Source organism: Xiphias gladius, chromosome 1 (genome assembly GCF_016859285.1).
Source record: "Xiphias gladius isolate SHS-SW01 ecotype Sanya breed wild chromosome 1, ASM1685928v1, whole genome shotgun sequence".
In the NCBI taxonomy this organism is placed as follows: Eukaryota; Metazoa; Chordata; class Actinopteri; order Istiophoriformes; family Xiphiidae; genus Xiphias; species Xiphias gladius.
In genome coordinates, this window is record NC_053400.1 from 31,105,881 (window position 1) to 31,131,694 (window position 25,814).

Consider the following 25,814-nt stretch of genomic DNA (forward strand, 5'->3'; position numbering starts at 1 on the left):
TTACGTGTCAGCTTTAACGGTTTTTAGCTACGCAGCCGCAGCGGGGAAAAGAACTGCTGCTGCACTGCCTTTATGTTTATCTGTACGGGGGCAAACCCTGGACAGGTCTTCAGTCTATCACAGGTGTGTTAACACGGCATGTCAGGGACTGGGAAACCCACGCGGGCACGGGCGAGAACAAGCTCCACGCAGAAGAGGGGTCCGAGGCCAGAACCCTCCTGCAGTGAGGCGGCAGCGCTAGGCCCATTTACCTGAAGTCTGATCAATAATTTATTATTCAATTAGCTGTGGGGCGTCGGAAACTTCAAAACAAGCAAAGGAGAACGCCTGCAATGCTGGTTTGGCTGTTAACGATCACCACGGAGCACAGACGGTCTTGCTTCCGTTACAATAAGAGCTAAATGCAGCAGTGTTCTGGAGAGGTGTGGACTCGAATCACGTGACTTCGACATGAAGTTTAAAAAAATTTGAAAAAATACTCGCCACTTCAGATTGAATTTAAGACCACCGAACTGTGGACTTGAGCCTGAACGAGAAAAATACGCTCTTTAAAAACATGTTCAGCGAGCCAGCTCTTCCTTTTTCCCTAAAAATCCACGTACTTGGAATCGATCGGACAGCAGCCAATCGCATTGTGCCGGCGGGAGGGAAAGGTGCATGCAACGGCCGATGATACCTCAGGCTGTCGCGTTCAGACGCAAGGACTCCGCCGCGGCCACCAAGAAACACAAAAGAACGGCAACGTGAAGAACACGTAGGTCAGAAATGACAGATGACTGAACATTGGTCACAGATCGTCAAGCCACACCTGGTGATTTGATTTTTAAATGTTACAAACTGTGAAACTAATGAAGTTGAATTTTTAAAAACCTCAATATTTCTGCAATTGCTACACTTTTAGTCAGTTCTAAGATTTTTAAAAAAAAAATGGCATTAAATTTGGTGAAGGACACGTAATGACTCGTGTGGGACTTGGACGTGACTTGGGACTCGTTGGTCTTGACTCTGGACCTCGTAGCCAAGACTTGAGACTGGCAAAAAGACGACTTCGTCCCACCTCTGGCCAACTGCTCACCCTTCTTGTCCTAAGTTGACCGTGAGGTGCAAAACGTAGCATTTCTGAGTTGCGTTTCAGAAAAACTGTTTTATGTTCTGTTGATTTGTTTTTGTTTGTTTTTTTTATCTAATAATGTTTTGCGCCTTCGTGCCTCTGTGCAGGCAATACGATAGGATTTACAAAAGATTTTCGAAAATCCCCAGTTTCAAATGATTAAAATAGTGTGAGCTTGATCTGAAGTACTGAGGGACTACTGACCCCGGTGACTCAAAGTTGGATTCAAACATTCAGGACCAAGCCGGGACTCGAAGGCTCGGTCGCATTTGAAAGATTAAAAACCAAGACAGAGATTGATAAGTAAAAATCTTGCAATTTTATTTGCATATAAAGGCAGCTAAATATATCACAATGAACTGAAAGAGAGAACTAACATTTTCCATGAAGAGGGATACAATCAGAGAGCGAGAGAGGAACAGAGCACGAAAAGAGCATTTACAGCGGCAAAGTTGAGACAACTATTGGCAACATTTTTTTTTGTGCTAGCAAGATTGCATTTACACACAGTGCAAAATTAGAAAAAAAAAAAAAAAGCAATAAAACACAAATACTATCAGATTTACACTTTAAAGGACAACTTAACAATGTTTAGGCAGGTGTGTTGTTGGGAACAAGCAGCACCTGTTGGATTGTGACTCTGACAAATTTTTCCTCTCTCATCCAAGATGAATGTCTACCCTACTGGGAGAGTCGATACAAAAAACATTAAAGAAACCTCTGGAGAGCGCCTGATGGGAGCCTTGAAGAAACATGTCAGTCATACAGGTGCATACAGGAAAAAAAAAAAAATGCACCAGATTTTCTTTTTTCGTCAAACACAACTTTTAGTACGGATGTTTTACAACATGAATATATAATATATATATTTTATACATACATTTTCCAAATTAGATCAGAAATCCATAATGCGATGTTTACAAAGTAAATTTTACGGGCTGTAATTCGACAGCTTTCTGTCCCTGCGTTAGTCAGGTCTGGTTTTTTTGCGGGGGATGATGGGTAATAAATAAAGACTTTTCTCTGAGCTCGCAGAGAGTGGGGCTCTAGCCGAGAACATTAAAGCTAGTTTAAGGCAGCGTCCCTGTCAGCGAATATGAAAAGAGGAACTGACGAGAAAAACAAACGAACAAACAAAAACAAACAAACAAACAAAAAAAAAAAAAAAAAAAAAAAAAAAAAACGAAAAGAAAACAGAAAACCTACTCGCGGAATATCTGATGATACAACATAAAACAATGGCATCCATTGTCCGGCCAATGCAAACCAAACAAAGAAATTATACAAATTCACAAAGCATCATTTATCTTACAGATCTGTCCAATATTTATCAAGAGCAAGATTGTTTAACCACAGAATCCCTCTGAAAAGGAGAATACCGGTGTCTATTAGACTCGTAGCTCATTTGAACATTCCCTCCAAATTCATTTTGCATCCCATGTTGTAACTATCCAGATTATAACACTTCTTCTTTTTGTTGTTACTTTTTAAAATACAAACTGTCCAAACTAACTGCTGTCAGCTGACAAAAACACAGACTAAAGACGCGCAGACGTGACGGAGAGGTGGTATGAAAGGCCAGAGAGGACAAGCGTGTAAATGATCTTCACGTTTTGTTTTCCTGTGATCATGAAATAGTTATTTTGTGATCACAAAAAAAATAAAAAAAATAAAAATCAATTCAGGATCACCAAATAGTATTTTCCTTTGGCCAAAAAAAAAATTACTGTTCTGTTGTCTCATTATGTTGAAAAAAAAACAAACAAAAAAAACCAAAACCTTTCACGATAAAGAAAAAAAAAATGCTCTCGTCTGGTGCTCTGCTCTAAGGCAACGTATTTTTGAGGGATTATTTCCTGGATGAGGTTTCCATTTCTTCTCGTGGCTGTCGGGTGACTGACAGGAAGCCAAATGTGACATGACGTAGCGCTGACATAAAAACGCTCCACTCTTTTTGCTCCTTCATGGATAATCTCGCTCTTTGTGGGAAGTTGTTTTTCCTCACTGAACAACGCTGGAACACATTCTTGTTCTTCTGGAGGAAAACAGAGCCCTGATGTCTGCATTTATTCTGACTGCATGCAGAGAAACAAAACTCTGGGAGGGAAACCAGCACTGTTGGCATGAACTTTAAAAAAAAAAACCCAAAACACCGATATTCTCCTTTAACCCTCCCAGACAAACTCCCTCCGCCGCCCTTCTCCGAATCTTCTCAACCTCAACAACAGCTTAGAGAAGACCAAAAGTTTGCAAAGAAACACTTAGAATTTTTTTTTTTTTTTTTTTTTAAACTCGACATATTTATAGAAAAAAAAGAGTAGTTTATCCTGCCCGTGACCCTCCCCACCCCCCTCGTCCTCTGGTCTCAGGAGCTGGAGGGGTTGGGCAGGTCAAACACGATGGGGGGGTTGGTGGGCTGGAAGCTGACGGTGCAGGTCGACGCGTTGATGAACGTCGTGTAGCCGTCTGTCATGATCCCATAGCCTGAGGACGGGTGGGGGACACAGGAGTCAGAAACAGGCCCCGTACACTCAAAACACCTAAACATCGACGTCAAAACCACACAAAAACACATTCGGGTGGAGGGTGGGGGTGGGGGTGGGGGGGTATTTGATAAATTGTCACTCATTTGTGTGCTCAATACACTACTTTTTGTTCAGCTTACGAATTCCTGCCGTCGACTTTCCGCGTTCATTTCGTAACCTCCGTTCCATTTTCCTGTCTCAGCACTAATTGGTATGAATAGCTTGGGTTTAATACAGTTTAAATTTGATTTAGAGCTGAAATATGTGCATAGAATTTTGGGTTTGGGCAACTAAACACAACGCTGTGTTACCTTTGACACCCCTTAAAAGTTTTTTTTTTTTTTAATGAACCAGGGATTGTTTCAAGGAAAAAACTTTGATGATATTTCATCCAGTGAGAATCCAGTTAATTAAAAGTCAGTTTCAAGGTCCTGAAGCTCTTTATAGCTCAAGATGGATCACAATAATTGGATGTAATGTATTAATTGATTTCAAGGTAGAAGCTTAGTGAACAAAATAAATTTATTGAGTGTATGAATAAGTAATTTGTGTGAATTATCTGTTATTTCAGGGCGTGATGTACTAATCCAAGAAAACCATTAATCTAAACCTTTCTCCCTCTGCAAAACAACACATTCCCCCTGAATTTGTCTTTACTCGTGTGCTGGTCAAAGATCCCTTTTCTACATTTGCCCACTATCCTGCTTTTGCGTAGATTAGAAAAACAACTCTCCAATGCAGTTCACTAGAGGAGAGTTGCAAATATATATATATATATAAAACCGCTCAGATTTATGGTCAGAACAAGCTTGGGCGACAAATTAGATAACATATCGTCCACTTTTTCAGACCCTCCCGACCCCTGACCCTGGATTTTATTCTCAGTACCTTCATGTATGCCTCCAAAGGCGTGAAGTTTGGGTCGCACCCTCTTCTGGACCGTGTTGAGCAGCTCCACACAGCCGACCCGCTGCAGCTCTTTAGGGACCCAGTCTCGAAAACCTGCAACCCGACAGACACATCAGTCGTTTTAAAATTTGCAGTTCCCCAGGCAGTCCTGGTGTGGTCTATCAGTCTTATTCAGTGCTTTCCATTATGCCTGACCCATCACATGGCACATATAAATTGTGCTCATTGAATCTGGTTTTTTACAAAATCCTGGCTCTGATTCCTGTCATATGGTCGGAATAAGAATAGAAACAGATTTTACTGAAAGCAAATATCTGTATTTTTAGCAGAGTCAGGCTGCCATATGCAGTTCTGGTGCATCACAGGGCGACCGTACTGACGAAAATTCACTGGCACTTTATTTTCAGAATCCAAAAGTACTTTTTAGAACAAATTCCTAGTTCTTGTGTATTTGCAGCCTTTTCAAGTTCAGAACCAGCTCCTGATACACAACCCTGTAAATAAGTGAAAGCCTCACAACAGAAAACCAAACACATTGTGGCAGATGAAACCCGTCCTCGTTATTTCTTCCACAGTTGTGCGGCACATGGATTTTTCCTCCTCCTGTTTTAGAGAGCCACCCTACATCTTCAACAGGCCCCCCTCCCCCAGCCCCGTTCTCCTTTCCCATGGTCTCTCTCCAATCGTTTGCAGCGTCTGTCACTTTGCTGCAAAAATCGAGTTTCCGTGCAATCAAATGGCCACAGTGGTTGCTGCAGCGGCAACAGCAGCAACCCTCCGTAGGCGAGAGGGAAGGAAATCACTCAATAAAGCCAGATGGAGAGCAGAAAGAAGAAAAAAACAAAAAACAAAATGGGGAAAAACAACCCAGAACTCTTTTTTTTTTAGCTAACAAAAAGAAGGAGAGGAAAACTGAATCAGTCTGTCGCGAAGAGAAAAAACTGTAACCAAACAGTATGTATTTTATTTTTCATAAAGTCAAACACAAATAATGAATCATGGACTGTGTTCGGGGTGTTTACTCAAGATACTGTTGGACTTAGATAGAAAACAGAGTTGACTATAACATAAGTCTCTCTCTCACACACACACACACACACACACACACACACACACACACACACACACCTACACACACACAGCCTGCTGTGACGCCTCCAGTGATTTCATACGGATTCTGAATAATGAGGCACAACCTCATTAGATATGGTGATGAGGGGACCTTGATTGGTTAATTGGACTCACCGAGAGGAGGTCCGTGGGTCATCAGGATGTCGATGCCTTCGGGGACGAGGTTCCATTTATCCAGCAGAGACTGGCCCCGAGGCAGGTTGAACCCCCAGCCGTTAAACCACGGAGTCCTGCAGAGAGAGGGGGAGAGAGATCAGGAGACTAACTCTGCCACGATTATGGCATGAAACTAAATCGGTACCGGGAAGCAATGGATATATCACTAAATTTAAGCACCTTTTTGTCAGCATGCCATTGCTTAAAAGATGCAACGACAAGAAGGTCTTGCTTTGATGCTATTTACTAAATTCACTTAACAAATTTATATTATATTTATACCATACACTTTTAAGGCAAATAACCGCAAACAAAAACAAAGTGTTCACATGACAGACAGATGCATGTTTAGGGTTTTATAAAAATTCTAAAATAGTAAATTAAAAAGGCTGTGCATAACACAAAGTGCTGCGAGCTTTCTTAAAGCAGGTTCATACAACAACGACGCGCTAATGAAGTATGTGACTGTTACCCACATTACGTAGTGAAAGTGCATGAGATGGTCAATCACTGCATACATGGAGCACACACCTGCAATTGGTCAGACTGTTTACCCATTGACAGGGAGCGTTTGGTTGGATGCACCACCGAAGGCGACTTAAATTCGGAGTCACAATCAAGTTTAATTAATTTTAGAAGCCAAAAATATACGACCGACTGTGCAGAGCAACTGGGGGGAAAAAAAACAACACAAAACAAAAAAGAAAAACTGAATTTCTATACAGCAGGGAGCCACATCATGTGTCAACCCCCGTCCCCTCTGCTACCCAGTTACAGACTGATTGACAGCAGCCAGGCCACCTCCAGCTGGATGGGAGTCTGCAGCTCCAGGGTGAGAGGCAGCATCTCAGCCTCCCCCAGCAGACACAAAGAAAGCCTCGATCTGGCTGAGTGGGAAAGAGGGATGGATGGATGGATGGATGCAGGGGGGTGAAAACAGATGAAGAAATAAAGCAAACCGTGCAGAGGTTCGATGTAGGAGCGGGGGCGGGAAAACAGGGGGGAGAAAAAGAAATCGAGCAGAGGCTGGTTGATAAATTGAGCCTTCATTTATCACAATAGTGGTAATGGCAGAAGAAAGCTGACAACTGAGGAAAGGAAGATAGATTATCATCACATAATACCCCAGTATATAAGCTGACCTACCGCTACACCCCAAGAAAAAAATCTTTTAATTTTACTTTGAGGTTTGCAGCACGGAGCAGCAGAGAGTTGCTGATGAAAAGATTATTTTGGCTCCGTTATTCCCAGGTTACTTTGTGACAGGCCGCTGAGTTCTGAGCAGCTCCCAGTCACTTAGCGATGGTGCTACATATGGTTTTTTACCGAGGGGAAATCAGGGCTCCACAAACATCAATAGCCTTTGTTACAGTGAAGGATGGATGCTCCAGCACCAATCAATACTTACTGTTCCACAGGAAGGCCGAGTGGGGCTAACCAGAGCCAGAGCCGACTCAAGATGTGTAAAACGTGAGATCAGAAGCCCTCCCGGTTCATTTTAAAACACAACCAAGCTCCTAAAGTATCTCCTCTGAAAATAAGATGCAAAAAATTCCCATTAATTCAGCTTGGCCAGACAAAGGAGCATTATAATGCAGTCTAAGCGCCGGCTCTGCCCGTTTGGGGTCTGGTGGCTAAGACAGTATCGAGTGTTTATGCTCTCGGACAAAACGGCAGCGGCAGACCTGAAGCTCGCTCTTTGATTTGCTCGCTCGCTCGTTGCCTCAGTCTCTCGCTTGGTGGAGAGCTGAGAAATGAGGTTAAAAATGAAATGTGAGGAGAGCGCAGGGGAGTGAAGGCCACAGACTGAACTGATTAATTAGAACTAATCACACAAATCGGAGCTAATGGAAGTCTAATGGATTACTGGGAAGACTCGCCGCTTCTTGGATGGAAATAGCGCTGATAGCGCTGCTGCTGCCGCCGCTGCTGCCACTGCTGCTGCCGCAGCAGCTACGGAGAAACTTAGAAAGTAGTGAATCAGACCTGAGCTGGTCTGGTCAGCCGGATGCACAAAGAAAGCACCAGCAGGGTATTTGTCATTTGTCTGGCTCCGGTTTTGACTAATAGCGACAAGGCCAAACTTTGAAAAATGGCTGAATGCATCCCCCCATTTGGAAAAATAAATCATGGTTTCTTGCTGCAAAAATAAATAAACAGCTGCAACGCTGATATTGCTCCATGCTCCACGTTTTCTCCCGCACATACACATTCATCTGGGAGACGAAACATAACCCCTGACATGAGCTGTGGATCCAGAGCCAACCAAAAGGTCCTGACTGAATGCAGAGCGGGGTGCTGCAGCTCGACGGCACAATGGCCCCATTGTCGGCTGTCTGCCTAAGAAATATACCTTCCACGTAAGTGCATTTGTTAACCTCCGCCAAGATTAATGACATCCCGGTCACATAAAGGAGAGATTGTTTCCTGTGTGGCTGTGACACAGGTTTTATTATACTGTACTGCTGAGGCTGTGTGTGTTTGTGTGTGTGTGTTTGTGTGTGTCCCCACCAGCTTCTGAGTAGGATGTGAGTGTTGAACAGAATGTACGCTGCCAGTGTCTCAGTCTGTTCTCAGAGTGCACATACAGTATGCGGACCAGTGTGTGTGTGTGTGTGTGTGTGTGTGTGTTGTGATCAGACTACATTCAGAGCCCAGTCTTGCCTTGACACTCACCATCTGGAGCACGTCGCCGTGGCAACAAAGGAGAAGTGTCTGGAGGCAGGCACAGTGGGAAGTAAAAAAGCAATGCAGAAATAGAAAAGAAAAGGAGCAAGGAGGCGACAATCAGAGAAAAGAGGGAAAGAGAGAGATAGAGAGAGAGAGAGAGGAGGAGTTCTGCAGAAAATGACGAGGAAGACGAAGACAGGAAACTCCACCTTCCAGCTTTCATGGGATGTCAAGGGTTTAACTTCAGGAGGAACATCATCAAACCTCCCCGCAGCCAGCAAGAAAACTTACTGAAGAGGAAACTAGAAAAAAATACACTCTTTAACTCAAACATCGGCTCCAAACGTCGACACACATAATGAAACGAAACACTGCCTAAAAAGGACGAGAAGCCGGTAACCATGGTAACAGGGGCATTTAAGGATCCCACTCCCGGGAATCAAACGGTGGAAACAGGTTAAAAATCTGCAACCCAGGACGGCAGCGGGAGGTGAAGCAGACAGAAGCCCTTTAGCTCTCGTGTGCAGAACGTCAATATTCAATTAGGCCTGTGGACATCATTAGGACGGCGGCGTGGCGTCTCTCTGGACGTGACACAGCTCTTAACCCCTCTGCTCCCCGAGCTGCTCTCTCTGGGTCCCTAGGCAGGCTATGATATCCCCCTAATACCACACACACACACACACACACACACACACACACACACACACACACACACACACACACACACACACACACACACACACACACACAAATTGAACGCTTCATTCCTCTCATTACGCCTTTTAATCTGACCCCTCCCACACTTAACGGATCTTTGTGACCTTTTTTGTTTTTTTCTTTTCACACCTCACTGGACCAGCTGTTTAAAGGGAAAGCTTCTCTAATGTTCTGGTGTCTCCAACCCCCAAATTATTTTGGTATCTCACAGCACCTGGCGATATCACACTGATTTAATCACATCAAAATTCTGGTGTAGAAATGAATGTTTCCAAAGAAATTGTAATTAAAAACCATATAGCTGAAATATTTAGTCCCATTTGTTGATCAACAAAAAAATAATTGGCAACTATTCTGATAATCAATTAAACATTGAAAGAAATTGTAAAGCAAAATCATCAGGGTTTCCCTTGTGAGGATTTTCTCAGTTTGAAATAATTGCAAACAGAATATCTTTGGATCAAACGATTCATCGATTATACCAAAAACTGATCTGCAGGTTGATCAATACCTAACATAGCTGGAGCCCTATTTTGGAACTGACTTGTATGGTTTTTTTTGTGACATTTCCTGACCTTCAGTTGAATCTCATCATATTGATCATATGGTATGGTTATCATATTGTTTACATTAACGATTCCAAGCAAACTGTTATTAAACTAAAATTAAATTAAAACAAAATGAGCTGTTCACATTTTTTTTTTTTTTTTACATGTAAAGAGAATTTTTCTGATGTTATGTTGGTAATAGATAACAGAAGAGCACAGTTCACCGAATTGTTGGTCTATATTTGGTCAAAGTTTGTACCACTGAAGCTGCACACTGGCAGATTTGTTTCAAACAAAGACCTCCACACAGGTCTTTGGTTTCCAAGCAGTGTGCACGCAAATCCATGCTGCATTTTGCTAAACACAGTGTTGTCTTACATCTGGCACTTTACATAACCCCCTGTATCTTTGGCATTCATGGACTGTTTGACTCAGTGCCATCTACTCTTAGACATTTTCTATTTTCTGAAAAATTAAATAATACAGCAATGATTCTAAACTGGGAGCCTCTGAGGTTACAAATGTTCAATCATTTTCCCCTTCATATAACCTGTTGTTTAATCAGAGGTTGGCCCTACAAAGCCCCCCCCCCCCCATTCTGCTTAACAAACTCTCTTTCATACTGTCCCTGAACCACACACACACACACACACACACACACACACACACACACACACACACACTCATTTACCCTGTGCAAAGCAGACTGTTTACCAAACACAGACGCAGACTCTCAGCCACCTCTACTTGTGTCTCATTCGTCATACAACGGAGACACAGCACTACAGACCTGACAACAAAAAACACAAGCTGGAAAGATGAGGCTGTCTGTCTTTCTGTCTGTATCACCACACCTGTAAGACCTTGGACTGCGTTCCTTTCTTGAGCCCGGAAACTCAATGAGGACCCCCCCCCCCCCAAACACTGTAACAAACAATTCCTATAATGTCCTGCAAAGTTCCTAAAAGGCCTGACTACACTCCCTAGAGGCTGCGATGTCCATTTCAAAGATATACCGATGTTTCATTTACTTAACACTCACCATAGTCGGGATCAACAGTCTTAAAGTCCTACTAGAATTAGGACTTTAAGAAATGTATGTCCTGAGATGGCACTAGAGGATTCAAGTTCATACTGATTGAGGTTCATATTCTGAGGAGAATAATGTGGTCGCAAACTTCACGATAATCTGCCCATTGGAATATTATATTTCTTGTGTACAGGTGAAAACCAAAAATGTAGTTGTGTGCGTAAGTATTTGGACGGTGACACAATTTTCGTAATTTTTCCTCTGTACGCCACCACTATGAAATTGAAATGAAGCCATCAAGATGTGATTGAAGTGTCGACTTTCAGCTTTAATTCAAGAGGTTTAACAAAAATATTACATTGACCGTTTAGGAATTACAGCCATTTTTATACATAGTCCCTCATCAGAGGCTCAAAGTAATTGGACAATTGACTGACAATCAGTCTAAAGGCCAGGTGTGGCTTGTTCCCTCTTTATTTCATGACAAATTAATCAGATAAAAGGAGTTGATTCCAAGTGCTGAATTTGCATTTGGTAGCTGTTCATGGGAACTCTACAATATGTGGTCCAAAGAGGTGTCAATGCAAGTGAAGGCGGCCATCATTAGGCTGAAAAAACAAAAACAAACCTATCAGACAGATGGCAGAAACTTTAGGAGTGGCCAAATAAAGAATTTGGTACGTTCTTAAAAAGAGGGAATCCACCGGTGAGCTCAGCAACACTAAGAAGCCCTGAAGACCTATCATCTGTTCAGATTCAGCCAAATACTGCAAAACTGACGGACGGTGCCTCACAGTGCAGATGGATGATTACGCTTCTCAAGGCAAAGAAACGGAATATTCTTCAATGGCCAAGTCAGTCATTTCACCTCAACACAACTGAGCATGCTTTTCACTTTCCGAAGACAAAACTGAGGGTGGAAAGACCCACAAACAACCAGCACCGGGAAGCAACTGCAGTATAGACCTGGCAAAGCATCTCAAGGGAGGAAACTCAGCATTTGGTGATGTCCATGGGTTACAGACTTCAGGCAGCCATTGACTGAAAAGAATTTTCTGTTTACCAGTTTCGGAAAAGTTACCGACACCAGTTCAACAGCCCCGGGAACGGTCTTGGAAACGTGTTGGGGGAGGGAGGGGGCTTCCAAAGCTATCCGACCACCTGACAAGCAGGTCGGACAGTGTATGAAGCCCGCTTAACCCTCGACTGGACCAGCAGTAAAGTGAGAACTAGCAAGTCCTCACATTAGAGAAGTTGTGTCACCTCCGTGTGAACATTTGGTCTGCAGAAGAACAGCAGAAGAACACACACAACCACACACAGATGTACAAACACACGTCCCTGTAGGGTGAGAGGGAGCACTTTGTGTGTGTGTGTGTGTGTGTGTATTTTGGTCGCGTTGAGAGCAGAGAAACATGTCTCAGGTAAAGGATACTCCTCCACCTAAAAGCCGGAAAACAGCTGCACCCTGGGATATCAGCCTGCCAACGAACACACGACGGGACGAACAACCTGCACCGTGAATAGCCCAGAGATAAAAGGAGAGAGGGAGGCGGGGGGGAGTTGAGAGTGTGTGTGCAGGTTCAGCGATCCATCGTGTCTGACCTCTCAGTCAGAGCAGCCCTGGGGTCAGCGGGGGGAAGGGTCTAATTGATCAACCTGCCAGAACCAATGAGGAAGTCCATGTTAATGGGACTTTTATAAGCCCCGCGGGACGTACCACCTGACACTCAAAGCTGTATGAGTATGTGCAAGGCAGAGTACATGCCCTGTGTGTGTACGTGTGTGTGTGTGTGTGTGTGTGTGTGTGTGTGTGTGTGTGTGTGTGCAATCCCTGAGCCCAGGTAGCCTTATTAAAAGGAGCCAAGTGGAGACTCCGGCTGGGTTTTGACAAATGGCCTCTCAACACCAAGGCCACCTTTGCAAACTTTGGGGACGAGGTAGAGGGTGAAGTCACAAGGGGGAAGGGGCCGTGAATGTGTGTGTCTTTCCGTGTGTGAGTGACTATGTATGTATGTTAGCGTGTGCTCTGCTCTGCCCCGGCACTAATAACCTGTGCCTATTGACTGATGGAGTGTGGAATGGATTAATCTCGCTGCAGTCATGCTGCCAAATGCCGAGGCGCTAAGGGTTAGCCACCAGACTTAGCTCGCTTAGGAAAGGCTACGACAATGCAGACGGGCTGGTGTACACACACACACACACACACACACACACACACACACACACACACACACACACACACACACACACACACACACACACACACACACACACACACACACACACACACACACACACACACACACACACACACAAATACTCAGAGCAGAGAGAAGCACACACGCTCTCTCCCTTGGGTTTGTCCCCACCCTGAGATGCAGCCAGCTGCAGTTTGACCTGCAGGCTGCTAATGTAAAACAACTGCTGCATCAGCCAGCAGACGCTTCGCAGCAAACACAGCTGCCCTCAACGACCCGGCAGCTCCCAGCACTTCATGACATACAGGTCTGAGTGAGTGTGTGTGTGTGTGTGAGACTGTGTGTGTGAGTAGACAGAGAGACGTTGAGAGAAAGAAAAAGAAAAGGGCAAGTGCCCAACATTGGAGCAGGAAATCAAATGAGAGCACAGAGGTTCGGAGTGTATACCCTGTCATCATTACATCTAAGAAACTTCTTCCTGGGGGGGGGTTAAGGGAGGTTTACTGAAATAATATTTGCACTAAATATTTGCGCATTTATCCCCTCATAAGCACCTTACATATTACTAAATTCCCCCAATATGTTTTTGCTGTTCCTGGGCTTCACTCTGCCATGATGTTTAAACCAGACCCAGACTATTACATTGGCCGATATTAGCTTATCACAGATATACACCTATCAGTATCAGTATGTGAAAGTTGGCAGACTGGAGGAAACGAAAAGTTTTACTGGATGCATCTTCTTTTTTTTTTTTTTTTTGCACAAATGTAACATATAGGCTGCAACTAATGATTGTTTCTATTACAAATTTATCAGCTGATTACGTTCTTTGATTAATCAATTCGTTTCAACTATCAGATGTCAGAAAACAGTGGAAAATGCCCATCATAGTTTCCTAGAGCCCAAGGTGACCTCATCCCGTTACTTGTTTTGTCTACCAACAGTCCAAAACCCAAAGATACTCAATTTGCTTTTGTATAAGACATAGAAATGCAGAAAAACCTCATATTTAGTGTGAACTACTAAACGTCTTTTAGCGAAGTAGTTATAGTAGTTGTAGTGGCGCTGGTACAAAACTACTTGTGGATGTGGCAGGTGGGGTTTGGGAGGAGCAGCAAGGTGTTATGGGAGCATGGATATGTCTACATGTGAACATGGAATCTAAACACTTTGAAATATGGATCTGTCAGGAAGCTGGGCAGGACTGGAGAAACTGGAGACCAGAATAATAAACAGAGGGGGGAATCTGGGTCCTATTCAGAGAGCCTGTATGGGGGCTGGGGGCTGGGGGCTGAGGGCAGGGGCCGAGACCCATTCAAACTGCCCTGAGACACAGGGACAAGGGTCCCATTACCCTCCTCCAGCCCCAACCTCCATGAACTTGATCCCGGAGAACAATGTAGAAAGAGGAAGAAAGGAGTGAAGGGAGGCAGGAGGAAGGATAATATCTCTGGGAAATAGTATGCTTTCATCTGTGACAATAACTGACAGGCAAAGTTTCATTTTCCAGCTCCGCTCCAAGGACCGGGGCTGCAGCCCTTTTTCTATGGGTTTTAAATGGAACGAGGTGATCTGAAAACGGAATGAACGCACTTCGTTGCACAGGTGTGTCTTTTGGGCCGTTTCAAAGCTGTACCCTCTTCACTGCCTCTCTTCCTCAGCACAAAGACTACAGCTCCAGATCTGCAAGTTAATTGAAAAAAAAAAAAAAAAAAAAAATGAAAAGCTGTGAAAATCTCAAACTTTCATTTATGACATACAATACTGAGAGCAGATAAAGGATGAAAGGAAATTATTAAAAAGGACCATAGTGTGTTTTGGCCTCTGCCAGTCATTGTGCCAATTCAGGCCCAACGCCGACGGTCTGCTGCTCTATAAAAAAAAAAAAAAAAATTTTTACCAGAAGGAAAGAAAGAAAGAACAAAAACAACAAAGTGAGGTGGCTTTGACAAGAATTAGCCCAGAGGGGTGACATTAGAAGTTGGGAGATTCTGACTTAAAATCCTTGTTACTTTAATAAAAAGCCAGATTGTTTCTGAAACCATTCATTATTCAATACATGGGCCACTATTTTTGCCCCTGTCCCAATTGTCACTCCTTTTTTGTATTTTTACACCAGACTGCAGGAGCTGTTTAGTCATTTTAGCCTCACTTTCCACCAACTAATATACAGTATATAAATCAATATCATAGACGCATTCTTCGCGAGTTACGTGCATGATGTTACAGGGAGCCTTCAGTGCCAAATGCACAAGGACACAGACGTCGGTAGTGTGATTTTATAGCTGCGTTCTCAGCTGTTTGTGATTTGACTCCCTTTTGATTACTTGTTGTAGCCTGGGGCTCTAGTATAAAGATTTTACTGTTTCCTATTGTGAGCTCGATGCCTTACAAAAGTCTATGACCGAAACATCGCATTTTCAATAAACTTACTGCTGGCAGCGTGAAAGGAATTCATTCTTTCCTCTGCATAATTTCATTTTTTTTCTCTACGTACCTGTCTACCAGGTGTCCATTAAACAGCAATTAATCTGACATAGTGAAGTTTTAAATTTGACATCATCATGTTTAACATAAATTCAGAGTCAAGAGGAGTGAGGGTCAAGTACGGCATTTTGTAGAAAGAACGATTATACCACGTATACTCCAAGACTCCATGTAAAAGTTATGAACAAATAATGGTCACTAACGAGGCCTTGCTTTGAGAGTTTACAAGAAAAACAACAAGCACTCTAACATAAAGTTCCTAACAAATTTTGCCACGCAGTGAACACTGAGTTAGTAATTTAAGATTTAAGCATCAATAAAAAGCATTTATTTTAGAGGTTTTTATGCTATTAAAGATTACAAGTCGCAAAGACCTTTTGTACCCTGACAATGGCCAGCATTTGCCTCAGTGCAAATTACATGCCCTTGATTACTAAACAGGTCCTTTTAAAATTAATTTCCCAACATAAGGGCGCCCCGGCTTTGTTTCTCTTCACAGCTTTCACACTAGTTGGCTTTCCTTGTCACAGTCAGATGAAGAGGAAACTAAAAACACTAATAAAGCATACTGCAAGCTGTTAAATGCCATTACTGCTTTTTATTATATTGGTGATTGTCTGTTCTGCAGTGTGGAATTATTCTCCTCCTGAGGATTATGAGAAAGAAATCAGCAGGTTCTCACAGCGCCCTGTAAAAATGCCCCCAGTGCACCCTGCCTTGTCCTGACATGACAGGCCAGCCAGTCTTTGCTGCAGAGGTCAAAGGTGAAGGGGGAGCACGAGGAGTTGGCGTTAAAGGCAACAGGAAGGGCCACGGGGTCAAGCCAGTGCAGATTTGTGGCACTCTGTTAGTGGTTATTGTCCCGACCTTACAACGAGTGGATGTTAGTGAGGACACAAAGACGGAGTGGCAACAATAGGCACAGGAAAGCACACAAACTGGCATTGTTAGTCTCATGGGTTTGTATACAAAGAGCCGGAACACAGACAAAACAAAACACAATTTGAACAGGGCAGCCTGAACAAAGGAACTCAGGGGTTGTGCAGACGCACCCATAAAATATAAACCAAAAAATACAAAGTTAATATGAAATATGATTCTTTAGGGGGACAGAAAATGTTTGAGATATCCAGAAGCACAGGGTTTGTTTGTTTTTTTCCCTATGGAAGGTAAACCTACATCGATCTACAAAAAAATTAATCAACAAAAATTTTGATATTTGATGAGTCATTGAGTGCTTGACATTTGTTGGTTCCAGTTTCATGCAATGTGAGGATAATCTGCTTTTGTGTGTTATACTGTACATATCTGAAAATTGAATAATGTAAAATTTTGGAATGCTGGTTGAAGAAAAGCCGTCAAGGACATCAACTTAAGCACCGGACTGAACTATGAAGGGCAATTTCACTATTTTTAGATATTTTATCAGCTAAAATGATTAATCTGGAAAATGACAAATATTAATCAATAATGGAAATTTAAGATGTTAGTTGCCCATGCTACAGCCACCACACTGGTCAATAAGCCCTTCTCTTTTCTCCGTTAATTTGACATCTTCCTTTAAATACTTTTCCTAAATATAAGTGAGTTTCGTTTCTATCGTTGGTTGTTTGCCTGACACTGATCACTGAGTGGAGGTCACAGATTCCCCACCTTTTTATTTACGATGCTACATCCCTGCTGACACCTGGGTGTTCCTACCACCGCCATCGTGGGTCTAAATTCAGCAAGTGGAGATAAGCAGAGGCCCCGTCCTTGCCACTGAAACTGTGCAGAGGTCAGCAGGAAGGAAGGGAAGTGCCGCAGGACGATGTGAATGCTATCACCGCAGAGCAGAAAACCAGTAGGTAGGCTGCCCTTCTGTTTATGGAGCTGTCGTTAACGCTGTGATTGATGGCACACTATAGACAATCCACGACGCCCTCATGAGCCACATGGTGTGGTGGGAGACGAAATGGAAGGAATGTGTGTGAGTGTGTTTGTGTGTGAAGAGGATTGAAGAAAAAAAAACTACTTAGAAAACCAGTTCCAGCTGTGGTGAATGTTAAGTCTTCCAGGGAGCTCTGCTATTCTGTGATGTTCTAGTTGTCCTACGCCGCAAAATATAGTGTTCCCCCTACCGCGTTTCTCTCCTCTCCTTTGCTTTCTGTTTCACCGTGCGTGTCTCTTAGCGCCTCCCCACACACACAGAGCGGAGCAAAGGAGGCGCAGGTTTGACAACTCGTTATGTTAAGTGCAATAGAAGCTTTCCAACAGGTGTTAGAAATCCCTCTAAAACCGAAGATGGACAGACGTCAACCCCGAAACGTTTCAAAGTCAGGCCAAAATATCGGTGTTTTTGTAAAATGCATGCAGTCTGGCGACAGTGGCGAGGATGCTAGAAGCCCTGCTGCTGATGGCATGGTAAGAATAACAATTATTAACAAACTGTCCAATTTTCATCTGTACAGAACTACAAAATGAAAAAGGAAAAAAAAAACCCTTTCTGAACATGGCTGCAGGTATTTGTTTCCTTTCAGACACAACAGCATTAGTGAGGTCCACCCCTGATGTTGGGTGATGAGGTCTGGCTCATTCCAGTTCATCCTAAAGGTGTTGGACGGGGTTGAGGTCGGGGGTCTGTGCAGGTCAGTCATGTTCTTTAACAATCTCTAAAAAAAAAACATTTCTTTTTGGAGCTGGCTTTGTGCACGGAGGCACTGTCGCACTGAAACAGGAAGTGGCCTTTCCAAAACCGTTGCCACAAAGTTGGAGGCACACCATTGTCTTAAAAATACAATAATAAATTCTAACAATAAGAGTTCCCTTAACGGGAACTAAACAACCCAAATCATGAAAAACAGCCCCAGACCCAAAGTAACCAAATCTACGTGAACAGAGATGTCCAGGCTGCAGAACAGATACAGAAGTGTAATCCTCACCCAATGTGATACGCTCTATACCAAGCTAGACGTGTTGGCTGCTTTCAGAAGATGTGAACTGCAAAATATAACAGTCTGATTGAGCCTTTGCCTCATCTTTTTTCCATGTCACTCCATCTTAAATCATTAATGTTTTCTTCCTTCTAAAACTTGCAAGACAACTCAGCGGAGCCTGCACATCTTTTCTCTCTATCAAAAACCTTTGAGCACTTAGCATCTCTAGTTTCGTGTCCAGACTTGTTGTCATTGATGGTATTACTTATTCATCTGAGCTCTTTACATCCACTGAATTCAGCCGCACCAGCACTTAGATTGGTGACCTTTCACACCAGGTTCTGCAGAAAATAATGGCCAGGACTGTAAGGTAAACTTTGAGCTGAGATCTATGTTTAGGCATAAAAAACTAAGTCGCTGGTAAAAGGTGCAGCTAATGCAGGGCTGGCACACCTCAGGCCACAGCAGCTGGGGACAGAGGGCTTCCTCTGCTTTTCAAATATTTATCGCCTCATAGCTTGAGACACAGCATGGGACGGTAACAAGATGGAGTCCTGCTGGGCCCAGGATCTGCCAGTGTACACACACATACACCAGGACAAACACAGCAAAGAAAAAACAAACAGATGGGCAGATTCAGATGTCGGAGACATACATGTGCTCCCTTTGTAACCACGACCACAGCCTCGATAATGACAGAAACTCACTGCTGCCTGCCAGCTGAAAGAGCAGCCTGGAGGTTTACCACCTTCTCTCTTGAATGAGCAGGTAGCCTGAGGTTGGGTTCAGGGGGAGCGCAGGAGACCGTCTGCTGACAGACTGCCTTTACTCCCTGGCTGGTTACTGAGCGATCTTGGGCTCCCTTCCAGGGAATTGTGATTGCATTTTATAGCCTCGAGCAGAATCCCCATGTCACGTATCCCTCGTCATGCCACATACATCTGGCTACCTCTGGGCTCTCCTAGTCTCCCCTGGGCACCCTGCTATGCTGGATCGTTTGATTAAGCCTGCATCGCTTGTAATCAGACTCAGGGCTCCTTCCCCATACCTGCAGCCTGGCTTCTTAACCGCAATGAAGTCGCATGACAAATGCAGGACAGTCTGGGCAGGACATAAGATATCTGACAACAACCACCATAAACAACCATGGTGTGTTACGCAAAGGAACAAGGTTTTGAAGGTTTACACACCCCATAAAGAAACGCAATAAGGTGAGTGGTTTAATATGCTGAAAGGGGAACTGATGTGATAATCCTTGTCTTCCTCTGCTGATTCCAAACAAACCTTATCTACATCACGTCCTGTTTGACATATTTTACCCTGAAAAAACCAACCAGCCATTCAAATCTTCGCAGATCATCTGCTCCTTCTCTCGAAAAGTTAAAACTTCTTACAGCTAAAGCATCATCATTTATCGTCTTATTTTAAAACAAATCCACTGATCCATTTTTAAACAACCAGAAGGTTATCACATCTTAATCTTCACAAAACACCTCACTATCAGAGGTCTATTTAAAGATACAGGGGTCCTAACTTATGGAAATCATTATCTCAGTAAATCTATCTTTCTTTAAGTCCTTCAGAACCCATTTTAAAATATTGTAAGCTCTGTTTTATAGTTTTGTGTTTTTTTTCTTTCTTTCTTCAAAAATGAACACACATCTTTGACATTGTGAATATTGTTTTAGATTATTAAGGTTGAATTAATGAATCGACCTTTCTTGAGCTACTTTCAATGCTATTTTTTTTAGGTCCTTTGTTTGATTTTGACTTGTGCGAATGAATAAAAATCTAATTCTGGTTTAAAACAGTTTTTTTTATAAACTATCTGCTGGTTGAATCACTATTCTTTTACCACACTGTGCACAAATTGATGACATGTCACCAAACAGCAAAGGATCAACTCTGCTTTTCATTCACACTCGCTAATCTGTTGAATTGTGAGCAGCAACCTATTTATTGCCACTTACCCCTCACCTGCCCCAATACTAAGGTATTCATTACCAAGGTGACTAACCTGCACAGCCATTAGCTGCAATGCTATTCATAACCCGTTAGTTAGCACAGGTACGCTGTTAATGGGCAACATGCCATTAATTCTGCGAGGTACAAAGAGAGACGCGACCCTGTTTCAGAAATCTGCGCTGAGCCGCCATCACACGGCCTCAGTGCGTTTAACGGGCCTCATAGGGGAAAGAGACTTACAATGTGTTTACACAGTGGCATCTCTGAGCTGGTATTAATAATAGAGCTACTTAGCATTCAGAGGCACTGGTCTCAGCCACGCAGTTTGTTTCACAGGTCATTAAATTTATACCGCAGCCCTAATGTTCATTAAAGCAGCAAGCTGGCCAGGGGTCTGTAACATTCGCTCACCGTCTTTAATCTCCTGCTGTATTCCTAACATCAGGTCTCTTTTCATCCCTCGCTCATTCTCCCTCTCTCGGATATCAGTCCATTTGCTTGACAACAATCTTTTCCTGGTTTAATTAAAAAGGATTGTGCCAGTGTTTCCAGGTATCTTGTCTTTTTTCCCCTGCTCTGACTATATTTTTCAACCGCCACACAAGGGCGAAAAGCATCATTTCAAACGAGTGCCTGGACAAATATTTCAGTGTGGAAGAAATGTTTGTGTTTTAGAAAAAATACACTCTTCAGATGTGTTATTCTTCCACCTGTAAAAAGCTGTAGCTGCTGTGAGGCCAGTTTTGCCAGTTTCACTTTTGCAGGCAAGGCTGGCATGTGGAAGCTGATCCCCGTTCAGGCTTAACGGCTGGTAATTCCACTTCCACTGTGAACAAACCCAAGTCACAGTAGCGTGAGCTAACACAGGCTGGAGGTCAAAATGACAGACAAAAGGCTCACACAATCTGAAAACTCATTAGGTAGCTTTACAGAGATTTTAGAAAAATGACGAAAGTGGAAAATAGCAGGGATTTATGGACATTAACAAGGACACATGAAGAAATTAGTTAGTGATACTGGCAGAATCTTTACTTTTTATGGTTATTATTTTCTTTTAAATAATTTCCCTTCTCTTTTTCTGTAACACTATACTCCACCCTCCCATTTGAGCATCGATTCTTTGCCTCTCATCAGGTGCTTCAGCAGAGAAAAACATCAGTCTTAACCATCACAGACATCAAAAACATGAACATGCTGCAATCCGGCAAAAGCAGCAAAACAGAGCAGTCCTGATGCTGGGGCAGATCCAATGGACAGACTGGGGGGGGGGCACATTTAACACGTGCACACACATTGTAAATCAACACTGTGTGGATTCTTGATTCAGCCACCAACAGCAGCCTGGACCTACAGGCTCCAAGCTGCCCACCAATCCCTTCATTATTTCTTAATACAACTGATTATTCTCTTAAAGAAAAAAAAACAACAAAAAAAACAAAAAAAAAAACACACACACAGCCACACAGTCCTGTAGGAGAAAACTCAAACACTTTAAGGAGCGAGCAAACATAGTTTAATCTAATTAATCCTCTTGGAAATGTAGCACACTTTGAAGGCTGACTGTTGCCGCTGGAGAAAAACTACAGCAGTTGGACCACAGAGGAAAACAGAAAGGATTCCTTACAGGAAGAAGTTTTGTGGGTCAGATACCAGCGTTTCCCATTCATAGGCTCTACCTCTGCTGCTCGCCCAGGCAGATTACAACCCCTCCAGGTAGATGAAATCACTCGGTTGCAACTTAGGTAAATCTTACATTAGAACAATTGTATTTCGTCCTTTTCAAACTAACTAATGTTTGGCCACACACCTGAGTTTCGTGCGCTGCAGTAACTGAGTGGGGACTAGAAGCTTCTCCGTGCACATCGGCCTAGCTATCATCCACCGATAGTCTGCATGTGAGGCAGAGATTGAGGGACAGCTTTAAATTTTAGCTACAGAAAATAACCTGGGTTAAACTCTCCTGCTCTAAACCGCACGAGTCTCTGCATGCATATCGGTCTCATGCCACGCCACCCACCACCACTAGTAGTAAATTCTCAACTGGTTGGAAACACTGCATACTCACTGTTCCGGCCAACAGTCTTCTCATTTGAAGTACAAAATCTTTTGATTAAGAAAACACGCAACATTTGTTCGTCAAATAAATAAATAAATAAATGAATGTACTGCATTGCCTAATAATGTAGGGTAAGCGACATGGCAACGTTAATCACATGTGCCTATATTGGGATGTTACTTGTGACTATTGGCAAGAACACAAAACAAACCAGACCCAAAAATTGTAGCTAATGTTTATAAATTGCAGAGGTAGACCGGACACAGTCTAAAATGCATTCAGTACAATACTGCGATAAAGGCGTGGTCTACCCTACTGCTGCAGGAATCGTCCATCCATCCATCCATCATGATTAGGTTAAGAGTGAAGGATCTGCAAATCTGAAGACAGCAGTGGTAATGTTACAGCTCTCACGGAGCATTAGCCCAGTAAGCCATTCCTCAGACGCACAGAAGCAAAATCCTTACACTTAAGCCCCTATGACATTAAAATACCCTAAACCCCTCTCACGACAAACCAGCAAGCAACTAGCTGACAACATTAAGTCAAAACTGACTCACCACCCTGCCCTTGGGTGAGAAGAACAGGATGATGAAAGCAGCTGCATCCTCCGAGAGTCGAATCCTTTAGAACCCATCAAATTTGATACTTACTCGTAACCTCTTGGACATCGTTCAAATCCAGTGGGTTTCTAATGTTAGCTAATGTTAGCAAATGTTAGCAAGTTAAAACGTGTACTGGGCTCCCTGCAAGCTTACCATACCATAAAATATATTCCCAGTTCAAAGTCATCCTGCCCTCTCTCAAATGTTTCTTGTCCACATCTAATCTTTGCTGTTAATAAAGGTTAGAATTGATTTTAGAAGATTTATAGAAGATTTTTCTATAAATACATGACAAAGTGTTCCTTGTTCAACATATTCTAGGTTTCTTCAGGAATGACAAGAACCAGGATTTGAACAAGAGTCTGTGTCTGTGTCTGTCTGTCATTACACGCATCTGTCGTCCCTCTCTACCTGGTCCAGCCTGAGCCTGAACGTTTGCAGTGGAGGATCAGAGGCTCTGCAGAGCATCTAGTCGTGTGGCTCTCTAATTAAAGCTGACGCTGCCACTGAAGCCTGCCAGCCCCAGGGTCAAAGGTCAACACGCAACCACTGACACAAGCAGGTAGCCATCCACTGTGAAACGGGATGAAAAGCAGGCTGCCCCTATCAGCCTCCCTTTCCCTCCTCCATCTCCTTAACCTGTCCTACTCCCTCACTAGTCCATGCTTTTTCCTTTCCTTCCTCCTCTTCTTCTATAAGTTTGATCTTCTCAAGAAAAAAAAAGAAAAAGAAAAAAATCCGTCTCCACACATTTATTTCTTCAATGACATGGGAGTGAAAAAATACAGACGCAAGGGAAAAGGAGGAAGGAGGGAGGGGAGGAAGAGGAGAGGCTTTCCAAGAGCGATTACAGAACATCTATATGGAACTCGCACTTCAGACCCTTTCTTCGTGATGAACGCTACTCCTGTTTGACCCTCCGATGATGGCCTTTGGAGGGCCAAACAAGTTACTGGGAAATATATTTATATACGTATACGGTAGGTGGAGAGGTGAACTTCTCAGTGTACCTCTCATATCTGATCACCAGAATGAGGTGACGCCGTGGACCTTTGCATGTCCTTTCTTTTACAGCAGAGAGGAGCTGGACCTTGATGTGTTTTCTTGGAGATACAATGAAAAAGAAAAAAGGTCTTTGAGGACGCTGGTGGTTGAGGTAAAGGGATCAACTGTGCTGAGGAAAGTCCTTTATCATGCTTACAAAAAAAAGAAAAAAAAAAAGCTCTAAACCACAGTGCAATATAGTACCGTGATGTATTTGGTCAAGAACAAGTGACCCAGGGCTTGTACACAGAAGTCACATGGACTCAGAGATGTCTTGTTGCTGGTCAGAGACACTGCAGCCTGCAGAGAAGGCCGACTTCATCTACAGTGCTCTCAGGCTTTATTTTGTGCTGCTCGGCTTTCCAAGCATGAGAAACTGCTGGTTGTCAGATGTCATCATCCACCTCCTCCTCCTCCTCCTCCTCCTGCCCAGAAACCCTGGAGCGTTGGGGCTGTTTCCTTGAGCTGATTGAGTTTACATGCTCACTACTAACAAACTGTACTGCTGTTCTTTTTCATGTGGTTTATTTGATATGGACACACACAAATATACACACTGAGAAACTGAACACACAAGTACAGTGTGTTGTATCAGATGTGACGTGTTTATAGCTTGTGTTAATTTGAAACACCCATCCCTAGCATGGCTTTCTTTTTTTTTTTTTTTTTAAACCAGCATGACTAAAGGAAATACACAATTCAACAGCAACATTTAACACATTTTTCAGTAGTAAGAAATCAGGGTAAATCTAATAATTTGAAAATGTTCTATATGAGTGGTGATACCAAAATGATATCTTAAATTTAGAAATATAAACATGTTTTTCCATTATAACTTATCTTTTATGTAATTTAAAAAAAAGCCAAAAGCCGCAAATGCTCTTACGGCCTTAATGACTTGGAACCTGACATTATGAAAATTCACGGCAAGAAACACGTCAACGTCCCTGTTCACACTGCAACCAAAATTAGGTGAAGATGAGATGGGATTTCTCTTTAGCCTGCCATTAGGTGTCTCGCTTCCGCAAATGGATGTGTGTTCCTCTCACTTGTGAAGAAAATCAAGGGATTTCAGTCAAAAGATGGAAACCATATTAGGTGCACATTTATGCCACAACATGCAGACAAAGAGTAAAAATTCCCTTACTGTTATTTTAAGATTTTTAGGTGTTTTTGTTTTTTTTCATGCGCATTTTATATCCATTAATTTCCAGAAGTGTGGACACACAGGCAGAAGAAGAAGAAGAAGAAGAAGAAGAGAGAAAGCGCTCCTTATCAGTCTTTAGTGACCCCATCAAAGGGACAAGGCTGGCAACATCTCAGACAGGTTCGACCAAGTTCTCACACTATCAAGAACACACATACACACAAAACCACAGACATGCAAACTGACAGGAACAATTACCTTCCAGCTGGAGGCTGTGTGTGTACTGTAACCACAGTCTGTTCACACCGCCTGCGACAAACACCGATCTGACCTCAGAGCAGCGCTAACAGTCTGCTACACAACTCGAGAGCAGAAACACACCGCCGGCTGAAACACAGCTGTCTCTCTCCATTATCTCACATTATTACTTTTATTCACAGGGCACTTCATTTTTGGCTTACATTATAGTCGAGGTGAGAAAACCTCACAGAAGACTGTGACGCTGACAGTAGTAGATTTAAGAGTTAAAATGATTCATTATCCCCTGATAATGCTCAGAGACAGGCAGAGCAGGAGATCAAGTTACCTACAAAT

At 43.0% G+C, this 25,814-nt stretch overlaps 1 protein-coding gene across 5 annotated transcripts in view; it reads right to left on the minus strand.

Moving 5' to 3' along the window:
• Positions 1–1,407: 1,407 nt before the first annotated feature.
• mpped2a (metallophosphoesterase domain containing 2a) overlaps positions 1,408–25,814 on the minus strand; it is a 71,038-nt gene continuing 46,631 nt past the window's right edge. For all 5 annotated transcript variants that reach the window (XM_040136422.1, XM_040136439.1, XM_040136430.1 and 2 more), the window contains exons 5-7: positions 5,791–5,906; positions 4,525–4,638; positions 1,408–3,595 (exon numbers count right to left, since the gene is read on the minus strand). In XM_040136422.1, coding sequence (XP_039992356.1) covers positions 3,477–3,595; positions 4,525–4,638; positions 5,791–5,906 — 349 coding nt within the window. In that variant the 3' untranslated portion in view covers positions 1,408–3,476. The remainder of the gene's footprint in view (positions 3,596–4,524; positions 4,639–5,790; positions 5,907–25,814) is intronic.